Source organism: Monodon monoceros, unplaced genomic scaffold (genome assembly GCF_005190385.1).
Source record: "Monodon monoceros isolate NGI ecotype Baffin Bay Population unplaced genomic scaffold, NGI_Narwhal_1 Super_Scaffold_21, whole genome shotgun sequence".
Taxonomy (NCBI): domain Eukaryota; kingdom Metazoa; phylum Chordata; class Mammalia; order Artiodactyla; family Monodontidae; genus Monodon; species Monodon monoceros.
In genome coordinates, this window is record NW_021703778.1 from 81,286,548 (window position 1) to 81,313,835 (window position 27,288).

General features: G+C 43.7%; 1 protein-coding gene across 2 annotated transcripts in view; it reads left to right on the forward strand.

Annotated features, from left to right (window-relative positions):
* LOC114903553 (aromatase) overlaps positions 1-27,288 on the forward strand; it is a 115,752-nt gene that overhangs the window by 57,252 nt on the left and 31,212 nt on the right. Inside the window, exon 2 of one of the 2 annotated variants that reach the window (XM_029236427.1) lies at positions 25,327-25,509. In XM_029236427.1, the coding sequence (XP_029092260.1) occupies positions 25,365-25,509 (145 nt within the window). In that variant the 5' untranslated portion in view covers positions 25,327-25,364. Of the gene's footprint in view, positions 1-25,135; positions 25,510-27,288 lie in introns of those variants that run through there. The other variant, XM_029236426.1, reaches the window with a different exon arrangement.

Genomic DNA, 27,288 nt, shown 5'->3' on the forward strand with positions numbered 1-27,288 from the left:
ACATGCATGCATGTGTGTGCATTTACTGATATGTACACACAGGCACAAACAAAATGCCTCTGGTGATCCAAAAGTAGTATTAGGATCCATAGATTGAGAGTAATTCTAAAAGACACCAGGAGAGGTCAGAGAAAGAGGACTTGACTTTCATGTGTTGCTGCTGTTTTTACATGGTTTAGCACTTTGGAATAACACTCAGAGGAAAATACAGCAATGAAAATGGTGCTGTTTGGGACTGATCTTATGCCCTGGGCTCAGGCACTGGGGCACAGGGTCCAACAGCCAAGGTCAGTTTGGATTCCCCACACCACAGCCTGGAGGCAAAGCTGCTATTGGCTATGAACTCAAGAGCCAACAGTCTTTTGAGCTGCACCCTTCCCAGAGGTTTTTGTGGTCCAGGCCCTGGAGGTCACAGAGACCAGAATCATTGCTGAGGGAAGTTTCCAGGGTGGCTCTCATCACTCTTACAGAGTCACCACCTGCTCTACCCTGCTCCAGACTGAAGGGCACATGGAGGCATGCCCCAAAGTGTAGTTAAGTTGCGGCCATCACCCCCACTTTCTACACTTGGTGAAATCTATACTCTTGGGCAAGCTACTTAATCTCTTTAAGCCAAATTTGTAAAATGGGTATAATAATAAAATTGTTATGGGACTGGTTGTGAGGTTTAGATATAGTAAGGTAACGTTTAGCATTCTATAAAATGTAGCCATTATAATTATTAAACAACCACTGTTATTTTGATGCTGTAGGCAGAGAGAAGGGGGTGGCCACTGCTGAAAGCACACCTGAAATTCACATAAAATTTTGGCAACCATAAAATTTATTGATCAAATGGAAAAACTTTTGAGAGTAAAGGGAGTGCTATTAGTGATGGCGCTGGGACAATAGGCATAAACTGGGACTGTCTTCGGTAAACTAATCCACGATTCTCTACCCACTGCCCACCACTCATTTCAAAGGCCATGCTATCTGACTGTACCTCTTTATTCAAAACACAGTTCTTAGTGATTGAAGGAACAAAATAGGAAATATTTTCTCCTTTTTGACATCTCTGTCTTTTGGAAGGTGTTTATTTTACTGTTTAGGTTAGCTGTCACTGATTGGGGAATGAATATGTGTTAGCCCTTGTACCCAGTGCTTTAAGGAAATGAGCTCTAAAATCCCCATGACCACTGTGGGAGGTAGGTGCAACCTCTACTGCACAAATATGGAACCTGAGGCTCAGGGAGGTTAAGTAACTTGCCCAACCAAGGTTACAGGTCCATTCAATGGTATGCTGGGGATTTACCTCATAGGCCAAAGCCTATGACCTTTACTGGATCAGAATGTTTAGAGGTGAGTCCAGAATGCTTTTGGGGAGCCCTCACTCCCACCCCTCACCTGCTGGACTTATAAGGTGGGCTGCCAAGGTGTATATCTTCCTCCCATGTGTATGCCAGTTCCCAAACCCTCAGGCCTGAATAACCATTGGCTGCCCTCTGATTTTCACAGAAATGGGAGCTTCATAAATACAGTTATTAAACGTACTCCTAGTTTCTTTGTAAATAGAATCTTGTGCAGTTTTCATAAGACCTAAAGAGTATATAGCTAAGCTGGCAGCAGATTTTATCCTTATTTTTTTCCATTTCAATATTCCCAGGGTGGGGTGGGAGCAGGGGTGGGGAGCAGCATCTCTAGACCCGATGCTCTTCAGAGAGAAGCTGTACAGAAACCCTTCTTTCAGGAATGCCCACTTCCAACTCTGCCCTGGTGATACACATGCACTGCCTTACCCAGTAAGTAGCTATTGGTGGAAAGCAGTAACCTTTGAATGCCTGGTTCCATGGGAGCAAAGCTAGGCCTCCGATAAAACTGGGAATGATCCTCAGAATTCAGCTGAACTATGTGGGCAACTTTATCATTTCTGGGGCCCTAATTTTCAGGAGGATAGTTCCCACGGTGTAAGAAAATGACTGCTTCCGTATAGCACCAGCGTGAGTATGAAAAGAGCTCTTTGGCAAACTCATTACTCATCCGTCATTACAGAGCCTGTCACCTCCGGGGTGCTTGTCCAAAAGTAATCTCATTACCTACATCCTATCGTAACAAATGCAAGTTTTCCTCTGTACCCCCTGGGGCTGATTTCTTAGGACTACCGATAACAGCTTCCATGTAGATCTTGGCATCACCAGCAGGCAAGTCACAACTTTTGTCTCAACTAAACTTGGGCCCCAGGGACAGTTTTCATCCAGGGGGTGAAGGGTTTCCAAACTTTCAACAGTGGTGTTGATGCCAGTCCTGAGGAGTGGGAACATCAGAATGCCTCCCTCCCCACCCACTTGCAAGCATACAAACTGAAAATTACGTTTATTCTCAAATATTCTGTTAAGATTCCTTTGCGTTACTTTAACTGTTTTTATGGAGACAGGGATTCATTTTTGTGTCCCATGTCATGAGTGACTTTAATGAGAAATGGTAGAAGTCAATTCAGGGGAGCCCACCTGTACAAGGGTCTAGTCCCATACTTCACTTCCATGTCAGGTCAAGAAACCATGTGAGATAAAAATAAACGAAATTGAGTTATTTGTAGTGAGGTGGATGGACCTAGAGTCTGTCATACAGAGTAAAGTAAGTCAGAAAGAGAAAAACAAATACCGTATGCTAACACATATATATAGAACGTAAAAAAAAGAAAAAGGGTCTGTAGAACCTAGGGGCAGGACAGGAATAAAGACGCAGATGTAGAGAATGGACTTGAGGACACGGGGAGGGGGAAGGGTAAGCTGGGACGAATTGAGAGAGTGGCATGGACATATATATATATATATATATATACTACCAAATGTAAAATAGATAGCTAGTGGGAAGCAGCCACATAGCACAGGGAGAGCAGCTCAATGCTTTATGACCACCTAGAGGGATGGGAGAGGGAGGGTGGGAGGGAGACGCAAGAGGGAGGAGATATGGGGGTATATGTATATGTATAGCTGATTCACTTTGTTATACAGCAGAAACAAACATACCATTGTAAAGCAATTATACTCCAATAAAGATGTTTTAAAAAAAAAAAAAGAAGAAGAAGAAACCATGTGAGAAATTATAGCCCAGCTCTTCCAGAGACCTTCTGCACAGATAATGTCTGCTCCCAATTACTGGAATAATGCTGCATAGTTTAGAAAGAGGGAGATTTCCCACTTTTGGTAAGAGCCTTGTCTTCTTAACCATCAGGGTCTTTGTACACACTGTTCCCTCTCCCTAGAATAGGTCCCCCCTTTGCCCTTCTTTCTCCCGGTAAACACCTACTATCTTTAAGACTCAGCTTAAGGGGGCACTTGACCTCATCTGGGGTAAACTGAAAGAAGTTTTCTGTTACATAGGACCCAACATGCTTCCTTTGATAAACCTCATCTCATTTTTACACTTACTAGTTCTTTGATAAACCTCCTCTCATTTTTCCACTTACTAGTTCAAGGCCTGCCTTCACTACTGGGTCATGAGATCTAGGTCGACCTGGACCTGTCAGCCATGTTCCTCACGTGCCCATCACCTGGCAGAAGCACAGAAGGCCCTCAGTGAAGGAGTGGAATATTTGAGAGAATGTGTCTGGTGCACTGGCGGTGGCATATTAGGACCTTGTAGGGACCCCTTACCTGAGGCTGGAGATGCTTTCTATCTCCCTTTCAAGGGTCACTAGATGGTTCATTTCCGCTTTGCTCCTAAACTCCAGGAGAGTTAGAAGGAGCCTCCAGAAAAATCATGCCTGCCATTTGTATTATATCACTTTATGGTTTATACAGATATTTCATATCTCAAGGCAAGGAAGGTTCTATTATCTCCATTTTACTGGCAAGGAAACTGAAGTCTCAGAGTGGTATAGTAACTTGCCCCAAATCACACAGTACAGGGCAAAACTGTAAAGGGAATTGTTTCCTGCTATGATACAGCTACATTAACAATATAGCATCATAAAAACTGTAACAATGCTATTTATGTCTTACTTCCAAGTTCCAATTGGTCACAGATCATTCAGAGCCTTTTTCAAACTGTCTACCACTTATTAAGGATTCACCCAGTCCCTGTTTGCAAGTTTACCCTGCCTTATAGAAATTTTGATTATTTTATTGGAATTCTCATGCCTGGCCAAAATCTCCCATGTTCTCTGTTCCACCCATTCTCTGAGAAGCCATTTTTATGCGCTTGCTTTTCTGCTTGCTTTTCTTTCCTCCAGGCCACTGACCTCCATGTCTAGCCTATGTTTGTTCTTCTGGGTTTCCAAGTATATCTCTTTTCAATATTTATCCCCTGACACTTCCTTTGTTACCATATCCAACTCTGGACCCCTCCTTAGGTGGTGTCTAGAGCACCTATGACATCAATGATGCTTCTTTAGTGTCACAGGGTGTGGCCTCAGAGCCCCAATGACTGATAAGTTAACTATACTGCATCAGACATTTCATGACCAAACAAGTGATTCTCCTGTGAGCCTAACTGCTCATTTCAATGATAACGCCAAAACATCACTGGAGCCCCTTCTTTAGAACTGCTTTTGGAAATCTGTGACACCTTATTTTTAATATCCTCAGTAAACTTCTGGTTCAAGATGGTGGGTGAAGCACACACTACAGCCTTCGCTTGTCACCCCAAATCTCTGGAATTGATAGATATTTTTAAAATTCACAACTGAATTATAAAACAAGCAGAGGAGCCCTCCTTGGGCCAGAAATTCCGGCAGTATAAAAACTGATGGGATCAACCGATAAAGGAAAGAAATCAAAACACATACGGGAGAGAAGAGTCTCCCTACAAAGCAGGACAAAACCCAATGGGGGTCCTCTCCTGGACAGTAGATAATGAAAGCAGGAGAAAACTGGGGCAACCAGCAGATTGTGAACTGGCCTCAGGAGCTCCTATATATCTTCTTTCCCCTACCAAGCAGCAGCTGAAGTGGGGCTCTGCCCAAAGAAGCTTCGGATAGGGAGGATTGGAGCGGGAGATGCAGGATATGCCCAAGCCCAGAAACCTAACTGCTAAGGTATTCTGACTAGTAGCACGTTCCACTCCTTCCTCACTCTTCCTGAAAACAGATTGGAGTATAATCTGCAGCAGAACATCCAGCTTCTTTCTGTCTTTCCCCAAAAGGTGGGCAAACAGAAGCAGCCAGCTGACTGATAAGGAATTTCAGCCTCAAAAATGAGCACATGATTAAGACTCACCAAACATTTGATGAATGCTAATACCATGGAAGGGAGATTGTTTCACAAACTGTAAGTAAAAGATGAGTTTATACCCAGGGAAAGAGACTTAATGATCAGTCAAAACAGGGCTCTAGAATATGCTGAACTGATAGCGTCAGAGACACCAACAGATATTGCATCCATAAAAAATTAACAGATAATGGACATTAATACTTTGATTTTTGAGATATAAATCTGAATGAATGGACTGAAAAGCCAAATAGATAACAGTTGAAGTGATGGCTGGGAGATTCAGTCAAGGAATTATCTTAGAATGTGGCACAAAGTGATAAAAGAGATGGGAAATATAAAAGAGCAGGTAAGAAACATGAAGGATAGATCTGTAAGACCCAATACTTGTCTAACTGGTGATCCAGAAAGCAAAAATAGTTAGAATGGAGGTAAGGCAGTATTCAAAGAAATATTAGCGGGGGCTTCCCTGGTGGTGCAGTGGTTGAGAGTCCGCCTGCCGATGCAGGTGACACAGGTTCGTGCCCCGGTCCGGGAAGATCTCACATGCCGTGGAGCGTCTAGGCCCGTGAGCCATGGCCGCTGAGCCTGCGCGTCTGGAGCTTGTGCTCCACAACGGTAGAGGCCACAACAGTGAGAGGCCTGCGTACCGCAAAAAAAAAAAAAAAATTAGCGAAGAATGTCCCAGAATTGAAGAGGACCTCCTAAATTCTCAGCAGTATAAAGAGGTCACATACAGGTATCTCAGCGGGGCCAATTCTTCACCCACTGAAGATGGACTTGATTTGGGAAGCAGTAAAAAGCCATTTGAAGCCAAGTGTGGTGGAAAAGTTGATCAAACTCAGTTCTTATTGACGATGAGATGCAAGTTAAATTAGATATAAATTTAAAATATTGTTGCAAGGCTCATAAATTAGTTCTGAAGATGCTTGCCTCTACTATTAGCACCCACACAGATAGTTTAGCTAGTAGAATTTCCTGTTTTCTCAAAACTGCCTCTAGTTTCCTGGTATAAGGGTACACATATGCTACTTCCTAGCATAAGAGTATGTAAACAAATTAGAAGCCAGGGAGTCAAGTAAGAGAGCAATGTATCCTCTCATGTATCCTCTCTCATCATCCCCACCCCTACTTTCAGTTCCACCAGTGGATATTAATGCTTCCCAACATGAATCCATCTTCTCTGGTCTCGTTATCTCCAACCACCTCACTCAGTCCTACCTCCAAGCATTGCCAAAGCCCTCTCTTCTGCTCATCATCAAAATCCTAACCACATTTCAAGGCTCAGAACAAGTCCCACCTTTCATACAAAGGCTTGTTTGGCCACATCTCTATGCCAGTATCTCATCATGCTTGTGACGATATCATGCTTATTAGTTTTTCCTGCTCCTAGCCTGTAGGCTCCCCCAGAGCGGAAAGAGTGCCAGACATGTCTTTTGTGACCTCCGCAGAACTGCTCCAGGTGCCTGTTAAAATGAGAATACCCCCAGGGGAGAAAACAAGCGGAAGGATTAGCCCCCAGAAACTATTTTGGTGAGATGATTTCCTCTGACTGGGGAGAACCAAGTGGGTGGATAGGAAATGTGGGGAAATAACACAGAAAAGAAGTGTGGGTGAAGAGGGGCCCTAGAGTTGTGTTCATGCCACCTCAGCATCTCACATGATCCCCAATTACTCTATAACACCAGGGTCACAGAATCGCTGACCTCTAGACCACCAAGGGAGCTTAGAGACTACCCCATTTCCCGGATCCTCTGAGTACCCAAGAGAGGTGCGGTGACCTGCCAGCAAGCACACATTTCTTCAGTGACCCTCAAGGACACTACCCCAGTCCAGAGCCTCTGCTCTTACCCGCTATTCCCAGGACTGTCCCTTATTAACCTATGCTCTTGTTGGAGACTGAAGACTAATAGGAATAACGACGTTTATTGAAATCTTACTGTGTGCTTCATATAGCTACTCTGATAAGGCCTCAACATGCTTTAACTCATTTCCTCCTCATAGTTACCCCATATCAAGAAACACTTTTAGTTTCACAATTTTTCTGATGAAGAAACTGAGGCAGAGCTGTAGCAGTAAATGCACACAGTGACAGGGAGTCCATCTGAACCCAGGAAAGCAAATGGCATGGACAAGCATGCAGAAGGACCTTTGAGTTTCCCCTGTCAATTATCTTCTCATTCACTCAACCTGCAATGCCTTTCCCTCAACTTGATGTCTTGTAAAATAATAATCCTCCTTCAAGGCCTGCTCATTAGGCCATACCCAACCTTCCCAGGATAATCAGTCAGTTTCTCCTCTGTCCTGTCATTGTTTATGCCTCTGTTTGAATACCTGTAATCTGACTTATATTAATAGTAATATAGGTGACTCTGTCAGGTCCAAATTAACTCCTTGCAGGCAAGGGCCTGATTTTGTTCATTGCTATATTCCTAGAGCCTAGAACACTGGCTGGGTCACTGCAGATACTACATTTTGGAAGTGAATACAGTAGTCTGCACATGCACTTGCTCTCCATGAGATGGGCTCCTCCGTGGCAGAAGCCCAGAGACCCCACGAGTCTTGATGCCCACTGAGGCTAAGTGCAGCCATGGATAGTGCCAATGTGAAGTGGGCCACAGATGGGATTTCAGGGATCAGACATGTCCCCCATTCTCCCCGTAAATATTTCTCACTGGCTGCATAATCTACCACCATATCATCAAGGCTTCATCTGTAGATTTGGGGTCCAGGTGAAAAGTTAAATGCCCAAAGGAAAGTTCATTCACTTGCAACCTGGAAATCATACTCTACTGGTCAGTGAAGGTGGTTTTGATCTGGAAAGAGCCTCTGGGACATTGGGAACCTGAGGTGGAAGGTGGATGAAGAAACCTGACTTAGGAGTTGTTAATTTTAAGTCTGTGAATGGGCTGCAGTGGGTCCAGAACCCAGTATTGTATTCAAAGCATACTGATTACTGAGTGTGTTTCTCCACAGCTTTCATTAGATTCTCAGAATGTGTCTGGGGCTCTAAAGAGAATGAGAAGAGCTAGAGAAGATGGCCGTTTGCACCTCACGTTCCCTGACATCCCAGATCAGCTCAGGGCACCTGGGCCTACAGATGCCACTGGCTGGCCAAAGGCAACGGTGCAGAAGGAAAGAACCAAGAAAGGTGAAGAGGGCAAAGGCATTGGGGAGGGCTATGAAGGGAAGCTAAGACAAAGGGTAGGAACGTTGGGCATCAGATACACAGCTAGAAGAGGTCATGTGGCCCAATACCCTTGTTTTACAGATAAAGAAAGGAGTTCCAGAGAGGTTAAGTAACCCCAGCATTTGGGGTCAGCTGGTGGCTCCCTTGCCAGAGATTGGCCCTGCTCTAGGCCATCTCTGTGGCCTCACAGTTTGTTCATTAAACAACAGATAAGCTCACAAGGAGAGGCCAGTATTGCTGCTGTTATCTGGCTCTTTGGGTGGCAGCTGCAGGCCTTTTCATTGCTGGAATTCGGCATTTGGAATCAGAGATAGGGTAGGGAAAACATTCCTCTGGGTACATGTGAACACATCATTCTTTGATGACCCTAGGCCTAAAAAGTTTAACTTGCCAACCACTCATTCATTCACTTCACCAACATTTACTGAGCGCTTACTAGGTACAGGCACTCATGGTAGCCTCCTTGGGGGCCCCAGAGAGGAGTGAGATGTGAGGCTTTGCCTTGGAGGAACTTGTGCTGTGGTAATTATGAAAGGACGTCCCACTGCAGAGGCAGCTGGGGCTTCTGTGCAGGAGGTGGGTTTGTTGCTGCCCTTAGAAGGACTTAATGACATCCAGGTAGGTGAGCCAAAGCAAGGTCACTTGGGACCTCGGTGTGGTAAATCTTGGATACCAAGGCTCAGGTATGGCTCTGAATCTCGCCGTAAGAAAGAGGTTCCGTGGCCTCTCTCACTGGTGGTATTGGGGTTGCCCTGAGTAGCCCCACTTGAGAACCTCCCACTGTTGCCCCCAGAGTCATGGAGTCACATAACTCCATGTGCCAGAGAGACTTTGAAGGCTGAAGAAAAACTGGTGCCCAGTTCCAAGGGTTTCACTTTCACCCTCATCTCAGTGTCCTGAGGTAGAGAGAATTCACATCCTCAACCATGGCTCAGGGAGGCTTCGGCAATGAACAAAGTCACAGGGCTGTTTAACCACAGAGCCGAGACCTGAACTCAGGTCCATGACCCAAAATCCTGTTGCTGTGAAACTGTCACTTCTGCCTTTTCTCACCTCAGGTTAAAAGCCAAAACTGTACTGAAAAATCCCACTACTGATACCCTCTGATGCCAGACAACATGTGAGATCTTGTACAAATGAGTTGAAAAGTGAAGTGGTAGGAAATCTCTTAGAGAAATGACTGCTGCTGTGGGAACGATACCCAGCCTGGGTATCATTTCTGCCTCTCCATGAGACAGGCTCAGCCTGCTAGTGAGAAAAAGTATGGTTTGGATGTCAGGCAGCTCCTGTACAATAGGCTCTGAAGGCCCCATGGTGGGCCTCTGGTCTTTCAACATCCCCTCCCCTTGTCTCATGGCCTGAAAGGGCCATGATCTAGAAGGCTTTTCCAGCGGTCACTGCTGAAAACAAACTCTCTTGGGACAGAATATCAGATACAGCCCATTGGGAAGATAACGGATTAGGTATCTGAGGGACAAGAGGGCACCCTCAGAGGGGCAAAGGTGAAAGCTGAAGTAAAAGGGCAGCCAAGGCCTGCTGGTGGTTGGCCAGTAAGCAACTGTGAAGAAAAGCTCATTTCCACAGACATGCACTGAAGTCATGGGACCTCAAAGATGAGTAAGAAAGCCCCAGTCCTGCCTGATGCCCAAGAGCTTTGGGCCTGTGTGCTCATGTGAAATGTGGATTTTGGCAGCCTGTGCATTTACCGGAGAGGGAAACTTGCCTTTCATGCACCATTAATAGTCTTCCCTATGTGTTTGGAAAGCTAGTGGCTGAGGTTTCCCACTGGTGTCCTAAAGGGGAGTCCAGGCCAACCACACAATGTTTACCCCACCGGATTTCCCTTGTTGGTTTCTACAAGCTCTCCTGCTCCAGAATAAGAAATTCCCAGGGACTCACTTGGAAGTGTGTTGGGAAAAATGACTAAACCACCAGTGTCATGACCCCAATGCCAGGGCATGGAAGTCAGATAGCAGAATGTGCACACGGTAAACCTTTCCCACTTTTAAGTGACCACTGGCATGTTACCTTACTTCCCCAGATCTCATGTGGTTGGTTCAGTTTTCAAGTGAGAGAACTGTACTACTGGAAGATCTCGGAGATTTTTTCCAGCTCTGACAACCTGTGTTTCCACAATGTAGGAGTTCATGGGCAGTTCTGCCTGTCACCTCAGAGACCTGTGGTCCTCACATGATGTCCTGGCTTCCAGAACCCTCCTCGGAACTTCCCCTTCCTCGGAACTTTCCCTACATTCATGCCTGAATGTAGCACCTTGCTCAGACAGGGTCCTTAATAAATGTTTGTTTAATGAAAGTCTCCACGACTCTGAGTTATAGAGTGACTTGGCAGTCGAAAGCAAGAGTATCCCAGGACCCATGTCAAAGGGAAAGCAGGAGGGGTATTTACGCCAGGGAAGAGAAGGCTCAAGGAAGGCAAGGAAAAAGCAGACCTCTCCTGGGAGGCTTGCGGGGCAGAACCAGCAGAGCTGGGGTGACATGGGGGAGACATAAGAACTCCCAGGTACGATGCCTGTGGTTCAGTGAGGAGTCAGAGTTTGGGTAAAGAGAGCCAAGAAATAAGGCTGACTAAGGATAAATCTGGAAGCCTTGCAGTAACTGGAAGCAAAAAAAGGGTTTTTAACAGGGAATTGATGTAATGAAAACTGAGTTGGAAAACAATCTGGCAGCAGTGTGCAGGATGAACTGAAAGGGAAGGTCTGAGAGGAAGAACATCAGAGAGGTTACAATGGGGAATAAAATCTGGACAGAGGTGGAAACAGTACAAACTCAGGCAACAGGTTTGTAGCGAGCATATGCAAAGGCCTGGACACTGTTCTAGGAGCGGGATACGGTTGTGAAGGAGGTAGACCCAGATCCCCAGCCTTGGGAAACTCATCTTCCAGGAGAGGAAAGAGTAGGAAGGGGATGACTTCTAAGAATTAATGCCTCATTTTATTAGGTAAGGGATTTGAGGAAACATACACATCCAACTCAGAAGGATAAATATAAACGATTTAATCTATTCTCTTTAACATCCCTTTAGATGAAACAATGAATTGTGTAGGGCTGATCCTATAAAGTCACTCATAGTCAGCTTAAGGCCTGACACCAGAGCATGACTAGGCACAGGCAGCTGCAGAAAGGACTCCCACACCAGGTCCAAGCGTGCAGCTCCTTGAAGTTTGTGGCACTTGATTCAGATAATTAGTAATGGCTGCGAATGGGCTGGAGTCTGGATTGGGCCCATGGAGAGGTGTTTTGTTTGGCATCATACCTGAAACTTTGAGAGGAGTCCTGGGCTCTATAACATCTACCCATCTCCACAGCTGTGTCACCCGTGTAGCCCTTAAAGTCATTAAACCTTGGGAATGCCAAGAGTGGAATGAGGGTCCACCAGGAATCCCCAATTTGGGGGGAGTTTTCCCAACAGGGGCTTTTGAAAACAATTGGGTATTAGAGATTTCGAGGTAAGTTTTGGAAAAAGTCTAGAAGGCAGATTATGGATTTGTCTTCAACTGACCACTGAGAATAGTCTTTGATCATTAATGGAGCAGAGGGTAGGGTTATGGTCCATTACAAAAATTAAGATATGGGCCTGAAGGTAAAGGAAAATCTTGTTCAGAGACAAGACATTTTTAGGGAATATCCCTAGAACTTTGTGATGACATTTTTTAAAATTAATTTATTTTATTTATATTTGGTTGCGTTTGGGTCATCGTTGCTGTGCATGGGCTTTTCTCTAGTTGTGGCGAGTGGGGGCTACTCTTTGTTGCGGTGCACGGGCTTCTCATTGCGGTGGCTTCTCTTGTTGAGGAGCACAGGCTCTAGGCGCATGGGGTTTAGGAGTTGTGGCACACGGGCTTTAGGAGTTGTGGCACACGGGCTCAGTAGTTGTGGCGCACGGGCTTTTTGCTCCATGGCATGTGGGATCTTCCCGGACCAGGGCTCGAACCCGTGTCCCCTACATTGGCAGGCAGATTCTTAACCACTGCGCCACCAGGGAAGTCCTATGATGACATATTTAGGCTGGGACAGCGGGTGAATATTCCTAGGGGGTAGGAAAGTAAGGGGAAGGGGTAAGCAAAACAACAACAAAAAAAACCCCAATATTTTGAAGTTGAATGACTGGGAAAATGATGTATGAGAAGGTTGGGGTGGGAGAAGGAGGTCAGGAGGAAGTCAATGGTTTTGGTTTTAACCATAAGTGTGGAGTGATGGTGAGGAATCTAAGTGCTGATGTTCATAGGCACTTGAGATATGGAGTTAAAGAAAGAGGATTGGGCCAAGAAGGGAATTGGGGGTGGGGCACCCACACAGCAGCAAGAGCTGAAGTCAGGAAAAGAAACGAGTTCTCAAAAGGAGTATGAAGCAGAGGGCTAAGCTCTTAGGCTGGGAAATGCTCAGGGTTCAGGGACTGCAGGGGAGCTAGGAACAGGTACAGAGGAATAAGAAGGAGCAATGGGAGAAAAGGAAAAGCCTATATCACATCAGCCGCGGGCAAACCGATACAAGAAGGAGAAATGGCCAAATGGGTCCAAAGCCACAGACTGAGATCAGAAGAACAAAGATGGAGGGGGAAAAAGTATGGATTAAGAGGTGGGAAGGTTGTATGTAACCTCTGAGGGACTGGTATCATGAGTGTAGTGAAAGCAGAAACCAGAAATTAAGAGACAATGGGTATAAAGGAAATGGTAACAGTAGGCATGGGTTATTTATTTGGAAGAAAAAGAAGTTAACCTGCAAAGAGGAGAGGAGGAAGCCAGAGATACAGAAGGAAAATGAGGAGAGGCCTGTATCACGGCAGCCAGGAAAGGAACCAGGCATGTAGTGAGGGGAAGCAGAAAGTGGTTTGGGTTAAAAGAATGGGCTTTCAGCTCCCACAGATTGGTTCTCACCTCCCACTTTACCACTTGCTTTGACATGCTGAGGCTCAGTTTCCTCATCTGTAAAATGGAGGTATAATGTATTGAACTCATTCCAGAAGGTCGTTGTGATGATTGAGCCCTAATGCATGTAGAGCACTTGGTGAAACGTTCCAGGTGAGAGTGAAACTGATGCTACAGGCATCAGGTCTTGGCCACACTCTTCAAGGGACTGCTGACACCACATCCAGGTTGTTTGTTCCCCTTGTAAAACAGCAGTAACAGTTGTCATAATATTTTTTTAAAAAGAAAAAGTTACTTTTTGGAGATTCGTGCCTTTTGGACATTCTCCAGCTTCTACCTTCCTCTCTGTCTCTGTTATTGTAGCAACCCAGCCATGCCTCCTTGTTCATTAGAGATGCTGGCACTTAGCCATGATCAGCCTCTCTGGTCTCCTGATAGCTCTTGGGCCAATCCTCCCCAGCTTTCTTTGTAAACTCACCTTTTCTTACAAGATTTATCCTCCTCTATTCTGTCATCAAATTTTGGTGTCCCTTAAGACACCCTTCTCAGTCTATACAGTCTCCATAGCTCATATGTCAGCTCAGACACCTCCCCTGAATTATAGACTGTATATCACCACTTGGATGTTCCAACAATTCCTCCAGCTCAAAATTTCCAAAATCTAAAAGAATTCTCCACACCTCAAAACTGGTCCAGGCTCAGAGAATGGCACACCACCCCTCTAGGTACACAGTCTGGAAACTTAGGAAACATACTTAACACTTTCCTCTCCCTTATATCATTAGATTTAAATCATGAGAGTCATGCCAACTTAATGAACCTATTTGTCTCTATTTTGACCTCCTAAGACCATGGTGACTCCCTCTCTTACCTGAAAAACTATGGAAGCCTCCCAGCTGCTCTCCTTCACCCACTCCAATACCCCTCCCTCCATCGTATTCTTCCCACTGCAGCCAAAGTGATTCAGATTTTTAAAATGTAGATATGACTTTGCTGATCCCCTGCTTAAAGCCCTTCACTGGCTTCTCATTTCTTTTAAGACAAATTCTAACTTTTCTAATGCACCTGCAAAGCTCTGCAGAGGTGTCCCCTGTCGCCATCGCAAGCCCCAATACACCCCATACTGCCCCTGCTCTCTGGGGCCCAGGTCACCAGCTTTCTTCCTGTTCCTTGCTGACCCTTCTTTCTGCTTCGCATCATGCTCACCCTCCCCCTGCTCTCATCCGTCCCAGGCTACCAGTTCCATTCCCCAGCCCCTCCCTGGGACAGGACACTGCAGCCACAGGCCTCCCTGCCCCCAACTGGATGTTCTCACTCACTTGGGGAACCATTCAGTAAAGATCTGTAACTCCTCCTCCAAGACCCTGTCTGTTAGCCCCTGGGGGCTGATCACATCTGTCTTGTTCCTTGCGAGAGCCCCAGGAGGCAGCCCCCTGTCTGTGGGGACCCAAATCAGAAAGTGTGGCAGGGAGAACCAAGGTGGCTGGGTCACATTCCTCTGGGAGTGGGGGCAAGAAAGAGAGATGGACCAGGTGTACTGGAGAGAATGAGAAGGAGGGCAGGCTTGGCACCCAGCCCTCAGACCCTGCTGGACAGGTCGCCTCCATGCTGCAAGGTAGGATTTGGTAGGGTCTGGCCAAGCCGGGCAGCACTTCTGCAAGGTGAGGGCCTGCCTTCCCACCCTGGCAGAGGGTCAGGGCTGTATCAGGGCATCTGGGAGCCCCTTTTGGTACTGCAAGGCCCAGAGTACATCCTGACCCCAAAGCACTGGGATACCCGGTTTCTGCTGTGCCCCCAGCGGACTTTGCCCTGGCTCAGACTGGGGACTCTGGCCTGGCATTTCCTTATCCTGAGGTTGTGGGGCATTAAGGTGTCAGGATATCTGTGGTACACATAGCATGGGAGCAGAGGCCTGGTTCATCTGGAGGCCAAAGCCCCTGCTTAGGGCCAGGCACCTAGCGTGGGATGCCCCAGTGAATGAGACCACTTTGCAAACAAATGCTTGGAAAGCCAGGTATTTGAGATGGCTTTTGAAGGCCTGTGGCACTTTAGGGCCACATGTGTGTGTATGTATGTTTGAGGGTGAGGGGAGGGGCACAGGGGACATATAAGTAACCTCTCTGAAGTTCTAGGACCTTCCTCCATTCCTGTACCACACCTCAAAGGCCTATGTTCAACCTGTCTGTGTGACCCACTGGAATGTTCTACTGGACAGGAAAACCAATGTGAAAGGAGGAGAGAATCTTTAAGGATCTCTCCAGCTGTGCATTCAGAGATCTGAAAATCTAACTCCTTTAAAGGGAGTCATTCTGAATAGCCTGGAAATGAACATAAATGACTGAAAAGTCCCTGAATGTTGAGACCAAATGAATCCCATAACAGGCACCAAATGGCATGATTCAGAGCACGGGCTCTGGAGACAGACTCCGTGGATTCCAATCCCATCTCCACGACAAACAAGCTCGGTGCCCAAGGGCAAAATACGTACCCACACTCCAGTTTCCTCATTTGTAAAATGGGTACCATCATACTTAGCTCACAGGGTTGTTTTGAGGATGAATGACTTAATATTTGTAAAGTGCTGGGAACAATGTCTGACACACAGCAAATGCTATGTAAGCGTTAAAAAAAAACATTCTTTTTGGTCTTTAAATACTGCTCTTTTAGGCATCTTTATGACATACTTTTGAGCAAGATGAGGAACAAGGCTTCTTTGCCCCATCAAACTTTTTGAAATACAGGCAGTGCTAACTTTGCACAGTGGTGCAGGACAGTAAAAATGACCATGCAAACTGAAACTATGCAAGGTAATCTTAAAAATCAAGAAAAAAAATACAACTGTACTGTGACCTTTAAAAATTTTGTTGAAACATGAAAAACTCTCTTAGTATAGGTTTTAAGCGTATATGGAAGTGAAAAAAATAGTAAAACCAATATTTTAATACACTGTAATTTAAAACATTAGAAACATTGCAATTCTTAGTGTTTTTTTTTTCTTTGTAAAAAAAACTCAGCTAGAGTATTTGAACAGTTCTTGCTGCCTTCTTTTTGTAGAACTTAGAACACTGAGGGAACATCTTTTCTATGCCTTGGTGAACAGTCATACTCCTTTATAAAGTTGCATCAGCTTCCAACATTTTATACTTTGTGCTTTCAACATTGTAACATCTCTCTGAGAGTTTGTTAAACGTGAAGTTTTTGCCCGCATCACTTCCTCTAGGACATCTTCCTCCTTTTTGTCACAACCACTTTCTTCACCTAAGCTTTTAACACTGGTTTCAGGTTTCATCAATATAAACAGAAACAGTGAGGGTCCTGACTGGCAGAAAGTCACAAGGAGCTTACTCAGAATGATGTAGAATTCCACTCTGGAAATTCAAAACCTAAAAACTCAACCTGTTCAAAGAAGCTGTTCATTAACAAAGGAACCAGATGATAGCAGACACATTGCTGACATTTCAGTCTCAACTTATATATATTTTAAAAAAGAAAAAAACTGCCCAACATATGTGCAGGCAGTTTTAGTGCCTTGCACTTAACTGTTAATGATTATTTAAATGGTAGAATAATAGGATGAATCAACACAATGAATCAAGCAACTGAATGAATTCAACTATGTCATGAAATTTCTGTACTTGCCAGAAATGGATCTTTGATTGTGTATCTAAGATCTCATATAAATCAGAAGAGAAATGTAATTATATATTCTTCAGGAACCTGATGAAAGTTATGGCTTCTTTCCCCCATAAAAGTGCAGCTGAGCAGATACAACATTTTACGCAGCATTTCAGGGAGTTCACAGAGCCCCCGAAATCCACTTAGAAGTCCTGGTTAAGAATCTAGAACTCTATTACTACATAAAACCCAGCCAAAGTCTGTTGCAGAGACATTGCAAGTCTTGGGAACTTAGAGCACTTTCCAAGAGAAGGTAATCCTTGGAGTGGTCACCTGGGACCAGGAACTGAATGGAATGGTTGCTCTTTCCTTTACACAAGGCTATTCGTTCTAAGTCTCTTCAACAAACCACCATCCCTGAAACTCTCTTCTGAGAGTATAGGTACTGGAAAACCTTACTGAAAATAAAGACTCAACATTCCGTTGTGGAAAAACACAGCAGAGGGGAGTGGCCAAGCTTGACAGAGTAGGAAGACCCTGAGCTTACCTCCTTCCATGGGCACTCCAAAATTGTAAATATTTACAGAGCAACTATCCATGAAAGTGATCTGAAGGCTAGTAGAAAAGATCTCTACAGCTAAAGATATAAAGAAGGAACTATATAATAGGACAGGTAAGAGGGGCATATATGGAGTATAGTCAAGACCCATACCACCAGGTAGGTGACCCACCAACAGGAGGATAATTACAATTGCAGAGGTGCCCCCCAATAAACCAGTGGTCTGGGGCTCACACTGGACTCCCCAGCCTGGGGTGGGGGTGGAGGTCCTACGCTGGGAAGACAAGCCTCCAGAACATTTGGCTTTGAAGGCAAGTAGGGCTTGCTTTCAGGAGACCCAGAGGGCTGTGGGAAATAGAGACTCCACTCTTAAAGAGTGCACACAAAGCCTCGCATGCCCCAGGACCAAGGGCAGAAGCAGTAATTTGAAAGGAGCTTGGGTCAGACCCAATGGCTGATCTTGGAGAGCCTCCTAGAAAGGCAGGAGGCAACTGAACCTCAATCTGGGGGTGAAGACAACCAGCAGCAGCCATTTTGGGGAGCACATCCCACCACAAGGACGCTGGTGCTGGTAAGCACAGTTTTGGAATCCTCCCTCTAGCTTATTAGCACCAGGACCTGGCCCATCCCCACTAGCGCATTGGCACTAGTCCTGGAACCTCCCAGGCCAGGAAGCTAGCTGGGTGGGGACACAGCCTCACCTACCAGCAGTTCGGCAGCCCTAGGAACCCCTGAGCCTCTAGCCACCCTGGGATCTGGCCCTACCCACAAATGAGCTGGCACTAGTCCTGGACCCAGCTTCACTCATCGGGGAGGCACCAGCCCTGGGATCCCTTGGGCCCCAGCCCTGCCCATCTACAGGCCAACATCAACTCTGGGACCCCTGGGGCCCTGCAGCTAGAGACCCCAGAACCCATCTCTGCCCACCAGTGAGCTGGCAGTAACTCAGGACCTGGCTTCACCCACCAGTGGGTGGACAGCAGCCTTAGGACCCCCTGGGCCACAGCCCTGGGACCACCAAGGCCCTGAAGCCAGCTGTGTCAGGATCCAGTGTACTCACCAAGGGGCCAACACCAGCTATGGGACCCCTGGGCCTATAGCCAGAGAACCCAGGACCTGGCTCTGCCCATCAGTGGGATGGCAGTAGCTCCAGGACCTGGCCTCACTAGTGGGTGGGCACCAGCCCTGGGAAACCTTGTGCCTGAGCCCCACCCACCAGCTGGCAAAACAACAACTCCAGGATCACAGCAGCCCCACAGCCAGCCATGTCAAGACCCAGCCTACCCACCAGCAGGCAGGCACCACCTCAGGATGCCCCAGGCCCTGGCCCTGGCCAACAGCAGACCTACAGCAGCTCCAGGTCACCTTGAGCCCCTCAGCCAGCCATGTCAGGATTTGGCTATAAAATATATGTCAAAAACAATAAATTTTGAGAGGAGGGAGAAAATGCAGAGTTGTTAAAAGGCATTCAAGCCTTTAAAAAATCAGCAACTTAGGGCTTCCCTGGTGGCGCAGTGGTTGAGAGTCCACCTGCCGATGCAGGGGAAACGGGTTCATGCCCTGGTCCGGGAAGATCCCACATGCCGCGGAGTGGCTGGGCCCGTGAGCCATGGCCACTGAGCCTGCGCGTCCGGAGCCTGTGCTCCGCAACGGGAGAGGCCACAGCAGTAAGAGGCCTGTGTACCGCAAAAAAAAAAAAAAAAAAAAAATCAGCAAAAAAAAATAACTATATATATATATATATATATATATATATAACCATATACAAACCTTTTCGTAACCACAAACTAAACATCTATAACAGATACACACAGAAAAAAGAGGAAGGTATCCACACATAACACTAAAATTAGCCATTAAATCACAAGGGAATAGAGCAAAAGAAGAAAGGAACCAAAAAAAACAAAACAAAAAAATACCTCACAAAACAAGCCAAAGAGAATTAACAAAATAGCAATAAGTACATACCAATAAATAATTATTTTTTTTGGCTGTGCTGCGCAGTATGTGGGATCTTAGTTCTCCAACCAGGGATCAAACCTTTGACCCCAGCAGTGGAAGCACGGAGTCTTAACCACTGGATCGCCAGGGAAGTCCCCTTTTTTTTTTTTAATAATTACTTCAAATGTAAGTCGACTAACTGCTCCAATCAAAAGACACAGAATGGCTGAGTGGATGTGAAAACAAGACCCATATATATGCTGCCTACAAGAAACTCATTTCAGATCTAAAGAAACACACAGACTGAAAGTGAGGGGATGGAAAAAGATATTTCATGCAAATGGGAAAGAAAAAGAAAGCGAGTGCTTATATCAGACAAAATAGACTTTAAAATAAAGACAGTTACAAGAGACAAAGAAGGACATTACATAATGATCAAGGAATCAATCTAACAGTAAGTCATAACAATTAGAGATGTATATGTACCCAACATGGGAGCACCTAAATACATAAAGTGAAATATTAACAGACATAAAGAGAGAAACTGACAGTAATACAATAATAGTAGTGGACTTTAACACCCCACTTACATCAATGGACAGATCATCTAGACAGAAAATCAATAAGGAAACACTGGCTATAAATGACACATTACACCAGAATAACTTAACAGATATATAGAACAGTCCATCAAAAAGCAGCAGAACACACATTCTTTTCTAGTTCATGTGAATCATTCTCTAGGATAGATCACATCCTAGGCTACAAAACAAAGTCTCAGTAAATTTAAGAAGATTGAAATCAAATCATGTATCTTTTCCCACCACAAAGCTATAAGAATAGAAATCAACTACAAAGAAAAAACTACAAAGAAAACAATATAGGGCTTCCCTGGTGGTGCAGTGGTTGAGAGTCCGCCTGCCGATGCAGGGGACACGGGTTCGTGCCCCGGTCCGGGAGGATCCCACATGCCACGGACCGGCTGGGCCCGTGAGCCATGGCCGCTGAGCCTGTGCGTCCGGAGCCTGTGCTCCGCAATGGGAGAGGCCACAACAGTGAGAGGCCCACGTACCGCAAAAAACAAAACAAACAAAAAAACACCACAATATAGAGGCTAAACAATATGCTACTAAACAACCAATGGGTCACTGAAGAAATCGAAGAGGAAATTTAAAAAATACCTGGAAACAAAGGAAAATGAAAACAGAAAGAAATCATGAAAACAGAGCAGAAATGAAAGAAATAGAGACTAAAAAAAAAAAGAAAATATCAATAAAACTAAGAGCTGGTTCTTTGAAAAGATAAACAAAATTGGAAAATCTTTAACCAGACTCATCAAGAACAAAGAGGGCCCAAATCAATAAATCATAAAAAGAAGTTACAACCGACACCACAGAAATACACAGGAACATAAGAGATTACTACCAACAATTATATGTCAGTAAGATAGACAACCTAGAAGAAATTAACAAATTCCTAGAAATGTACAATCTCCCAAGAGTGAATCAGGAAGAAATACAAAATATGAGCAGACCAATTACCATTAATGAAATTGAATCAGAAAAAAAAAAACCTCCCAACAAACAAAAGTCCAGGACCAGATGGCTTCATAGGTGAATTCTACCAAAGAGTTAGAAGATAGTTAACACTCATTCTTCTCAAATTATTCCAAAACTTTTCAGAGGAAGAAACACTTCCAAACTCATTCTACAAGGCCAGCATCACCCTGATATCAAAACCAGATAAAGATAACACACAAAAAGAATATTACAGTCCAATATCACTGATGAACACAGATGTAAAAATCCTCAACAAAATATTGGCAAACCAAAGTCAACAATACATTAAAAGGATCGTATGTCATGATCAATTGGGATTTATCCCAGGGATGTAAAGATGGTTCCATATCTGCAGATCAATCCATTTGATTCACCACCTTACCAAACTGAAGAATAAAAATCATAAGATCATCTCCATAGAAGCAAAAAATCTTCTGACAGAATTCAACATCCATTTATAATAAAAACTCTCAACAAAGTGAGAATAGAGGGACCATAACTCAACATAATAGGCCATATATGACAAGCCCACAGCTAACAACATACTCAGTGTTGAAAAGCTGAAATATTCTTCTCTAAGATCAGGAACAAGACAAGGATGCCCACTCTTACCACTTTTATTCAATATAGTTTTGGAAGCCCTAGCCACAGCAATCAGAGAAGAAAAAGAAATAAAAGGAATCCACATTAGAATGGGAGAAGTAAGACTGTCACCGTTTGCTGATGACTTGACACTACACATAGAAAATCCTAAAGACACCACCAAAAAACCAAAAAAAAAACAAAAAAAAAACTAGGGCTCAACAATGAATTCAGTGAAGTTGCAGGAGACTTCTGCTAGAAATCTGCAGAAATCTGTTGCACATCTATATACTAAAATGAAACTAACAGAAAGAGAAAATTTTAAAAGCAATCCCATTCACAATCACATCAAAAAGAATAAAATACCTGGGAATAAATCTGACTAAGGAGGTAAAAGACCTATACTTGGAAAAGTATAAGACACCAATGAAAGGAACTGAAGATGACACAAACAGATGGAAAGCTATATTGTGCTCATGGATTGGAAGAACTAATAATGTTAAAATGATCATACTACCCAAGGCAATCTACAGATTCAATACCAGCTAGAAGGGTGGGATAGGGAGGGTGGGAGGGAGGGAGATACAAGAGGGAAGAGATATGAGGATATATGTATATGTATAACTGATTCACTTTGTTATAAAGCAGAAACTAACACACCATTGTAAAACAATTATACTCCAATAAATTGTTAAAAATAAAATAAAAAATAAATTAAAAAACAAAATAAACCACACCCATAACATTCTTCAAAGAACAAGAACAAGTAATTCTAAAATTTGTATGGAAACAAAAAAGACCCAGAATAGCCAAGACTATCTATCTTAAGAAAGAAGAACAAAACAGGAGGTATCCCACTCCCTGATTTGAAACTATACTACAAAGCTATAGTCATCAAACTAGTATGGTACTGGTACAAAAAACAGACACATAGATCAATGGAACAGAATGGAGAGTGCAGAAATGACTCACACTCATATGGGCAATTAAGCTACAACAAAGAGCAAAGAATATACAATGGGGGAAAAGACAGCCTCTTCAATAAATGGTATTGAGAAAACCAGACAGCTACATGCAAAAGAATCAAACTGGACTACTTTCTCACACCATATATAAAAATAAATTTAAATGGATTAAAGACTTCAAAGTAAGACCTGAAACCATAAAACTTTTAGAAGAAAACACAGACAATAAACTCTTTTACATCAGTTTTAGCAGTATTTGGGGGGATATGTCTCCTCAGGCAAGGAAAACAAGAGCAAACATCAATAAATGGGACTACGGCAAAAAATCTTTGGTGCAGCTAAGGAAACTATCAGCAAAATGATCACCTACTGAATGGAAGAAGATATTTTCAAATGACATATCCAACAAAGGTTAATCTTCAAAATATACAAAGAACACATACAATTCAACATCAAAAACACAAACAACCCAATTTTAAAATGGACAGAGGACCTGAATAGACATTTTTCCAAAGAAAACATACAGATGGCCAACAGGCACATGAAAAGATGCTCAACATCTCTAATAATCCAGGAAATACAAATCAAAATCACAATGAGATATCACCTCACACCAGTCAGAATGGCTATCATCAAAAAGAGAACAAATAAGTATTGGTGGGGATGTGGAGAAAAAGGAACCCTCGTGCACTGTTGGTGGGAATGTAAATTGTTGCAGCCACTATGGAAAAAAGTATGAGGGTTCCTCAAAAAATTAAAAATAGAAATACCTGTGATCCAGCAATTCCACTTCTGGGTATTTATGGAAGAAAATGAAAACACTAATTCAAAAAGATATATGCACCCGTATGTTTACTGCTGAATTACTTACAATAGCCAAGATATGGAAGCAACCTAAGGGCTCATCAACAGATGAACGGATAAAGAAGATGTGGTGTCTGTGTGTGTGTGTGTGTGTGTGTGTGTGTGTGTGTATATATAAAATGGAATATTACTCAGCCATAAAGAAGAATGAACTATTACCATTGGTGACAACATAGATGGACCTAGAGGGCATTATGCTAAGTGAAATAAGTTTGACAGAGAAACACAAATACTATATGATTTCACTTATATGCGGAATTTAAAAACCAAAACAAATATAACTAAGCAGAAAGAAAGTCATAGGTACAGAGAAAAGACAGGTGATTGCCAGAGTGGAGGGGTCTGGGGGAGGAAAAATATAGGTGAAGGAGATTAAGAGGTACAAGTAAGTGAATTATGGGTATGAAATGTACAGTGTGGGAATATAGTCAATAATTATGTAATATCTTTCTATGGTGACAAATAACAACTAGATTTACCATGGTGATTATTTTGAAATGTATAAAAATATCAAATCACTATGCTGTGTACCAGGAACCAACATAGTGTTGTAGGTCAATTATACCTCAAAAACAAACAAACTCATAGAAAAAGAAATCAAACTTGTGGCTACCAGAGGCAGGGGGTGGAGGGATGCGGAATTAAATGAAGGTGGTGAAAAGGTACAAACTTCCGGTTATAAGATAAATAAGTACTAGGGATGATAAAGTACAATACGATAAAGATAACTGGGACGGAGACGCAAGAGGGAGGAGATATGGGGATATATGTATACGTATAGCTGATTCACTTTGTTATAAAGCAGAAATTAACACACCATTGTAAAGCAATTATATGCCAATAAAGATGTTTAAAAAAAGATAATTAACACTGCTGCATCTTATACGTGATAATTGTTAAGAGAGTAAATCCTAAGTGTTCTCATCACAAGAAAAAAATATTTTTTTCTATTTCTTTAATGTTATATCTGTATGAGATGATGGATGCTCACTAAATCTATTTTGATAATCATTTCAGGATGTATGTAAGTCAAATCATTATGTTGTACACCTTAACCTTATACACAGCTGTATGTCAATTACATCTAAATAAAGCAGAAAAAAATATGCTTTCCAAGAAAAATAAAAAAGAAGAGAAAACCACATCAGAATCAGCAAATCAAACTGAAAATTGTCCTGCACAGGAGACCAGCTGTCGTAGGGAGCTCGGTTGCTGAGTGGCACCTGAGCCTACTGCTGGTGGCATCAACTATGTCCTCTCTTTTCCTCCTGCTTCCCCACTTCTTTTTTCTTCCTCTCCTTTTATTCTTCCTCTCCTATTCTTCTTTCCTACTACCTCTGTCATAGGCCCATGTGTACTGCTTCATCAAGTCCATGGTGCAAGATTTAAGCTTCGTCAAAGCCAATAGGAAAAGATTGTCCTGAGTGAATCATGTTGAATTCAATAGACAACCTGAGAATGCCTCAGTGATGCCCGTGAAACACCTTCTTACTGAAGAAGCTTACCCTTTGGGGGAAGTAATTTTGAGCAAGGAAGAATATTGGGGAATGCTTTTTTAAAAAATTTATTTGGCTTGAAGGGAAAAAGATTGCCTAAACAAAATCTGCTGATGAGGTCATAGAATGACTCCACCTCTGGAATGAGCTTCAGTTTCATGTATTTTGGTAAGAAATTTGGCTCTCAATTGGGAATTCAGTCACTCTACCCACTCAAGGGCAAGATGATAAGGTTCTATCAGACCAAGCGTCTAAACGAACCTGAGACTCTACCAAGGTCAGAAATGCTGCACTTCAAGCCAAAAGATCTGTCTTGGGCTTGCTTGTTTTGACTTGTAACTATAAATTTGTCTTGTCTAAGTGTCCAATCACATTATAAAACAGAACGTCCATCTCTACAGTACAGCATCCTCTGAAGTAAGAGGAGTCGTAAATGTACATTTTGGGGCATTCTCTAATTTTTCTGACCCTCTGATTTCCACAGGACTTTAAGTTGCTTCCCCTGAGTTCAAGCAACGCAAGATGCTTTTGGAAGTGCTGAACCCAAGGCATTATAACATCACCAGCATGGTGACCGAAGTTGCGCCTGTTGCCAGCATTGCAATCCTGCTGCTCACTGGCTTTCTTCTCTTGGTTTGGAATTATGAGGACACATCCTCAATACCAGGTAAGTCAGTCATTTATTTCTGTACCTAAGAAGATTGTTTTCTTGGGCTTTTGATCCATGAGGGTAAAGGAAATTTTGCAAAACGATGAAGAGCAAACTTGGGAAGATGGCTGAAGCCCACGGCACATAAGCAAATGAGGACTCAGGTGAAAAAATTTTAGCGAATTATCTGCACATGTTTTTTGAAAACATTAAAACAATATCTTACATAATCCCTTCCAGTCTCCACTTTGCTTTGGTAGAATAGACTTGGCACTAGTATCCTTTAAAGTAAGTTTAAGATGGAGTGGAGCAAGGTAAAATTCCAGGATTGTTTTTTTTTTCTTTTGATTCAAATTCATTCCAGTTTTGCTCTAAAGGTGAAAAAGTCTCTGGAATGCCTTCTGTACAGATTTCTGTCTCCCTCCCACTTTACCTCATCCATGTCCTCTGCCCTCTCTCTTTTTTGAACTTATTCCTTCTCTTTATCCCATTCTTCATTTTTCTTTTATTCTTGGGCATGGTGGTGATGTTGGTGCCACCATGAGGGCTGGATGGGACCTGGACAGCGGGAGAAAATTGGGGACCACTATAGTTCCCTTGAAAACCTAAAAAAAACTTCCACAAGCTCTGTGGATCAATCAAAAGTAGAGTATAATTATCCAGATAATTCCAGTAGAAACCCCATCACTCCACACTACCAGATTAACTCAGAATTCTCAGAAATATCAGACGGTTTTTTAGTTTTCAGGGAAAACTCCTCATAGCAGGCATCTGTCCCCAGTTCCATAAGACATCCATAAGATATCCGATAAGGCTTTATTTCAAGAGCAGAGTCATTACACACTTTCAAGCGTCGTGGGCCTCTTCACAGAGTGATGTCGAGTGGGAGTGTGGCGCTGCTGCAAAGTGCCCTGGGTCTGGATTCTCTATTGTTTTCCAGAGAACTGACTGTCTCTCTGCCCAATTCAGCCTGGTATTTTAGTTTAAGGCCCAATGGAATGGAATGTTTAGTTTGTTTTGTTCTCTACTCCTGATAGGGGTCTGAAGGAAGACTGTTCCACAGTCTTTTAACTTGAACCCCTTCCCCACCACTGCTCCTTCCTCACTGGATTTCTCCTCCCCCAGTGGGCACCCAAGTCAGGGTCGATGAAAGGTGGAGGTGAGGGAGGAGGTATTTTTTAACAACTCCCCCCAGATGTTTATGTTGCAGGTGATGGTAGAACTCCCTTGGACCTTTGGGGAGGGGCAAACACAAGAACTGGCATCCTTGAAGCCCTGGACCAGGAGCCTAGGTGGTAGCTCACTCTGTCCACCACCTCTGGGCTGGGGACATCATGCTGTCATACACTGATAGTCTATGACACTATCACATAGTCCTGTGGTTCTCAGCCCTGCCTGAGGAGGATCCCCATGTGGGTTTTTGTTTTTTTAACATCTTCCCAGGTGGCTTTCCTGAGCAGTCAGGGTTGAGAGCCACGGAATGGAGCCCAACCCGTTCATTTGACAGAAGGGGAAACTGAGCCTCAGAGAAGGGCTCTGCCTTGCCCAGGCAAACCATTGTGACAAGTATGAGTAACTGTGGAGTTCAAACTCCTCATTTCATGGGGGAGGGGTTAAAGCCACAGAAGGGAGATGGCTTGTCAGCATCTCAACTGGAAGTAAAGTGGCAATAGGGGGAGCAGGGGAACCACCAGGAAGACCTAAATCCCAGGTAGATGATCATTTTGCTACCAGGGAGCTTCTAGTTCCATGCTTTCCTTGGGAAAATGTGAGGTCTGGTCAGAACCTTCTAGTTCT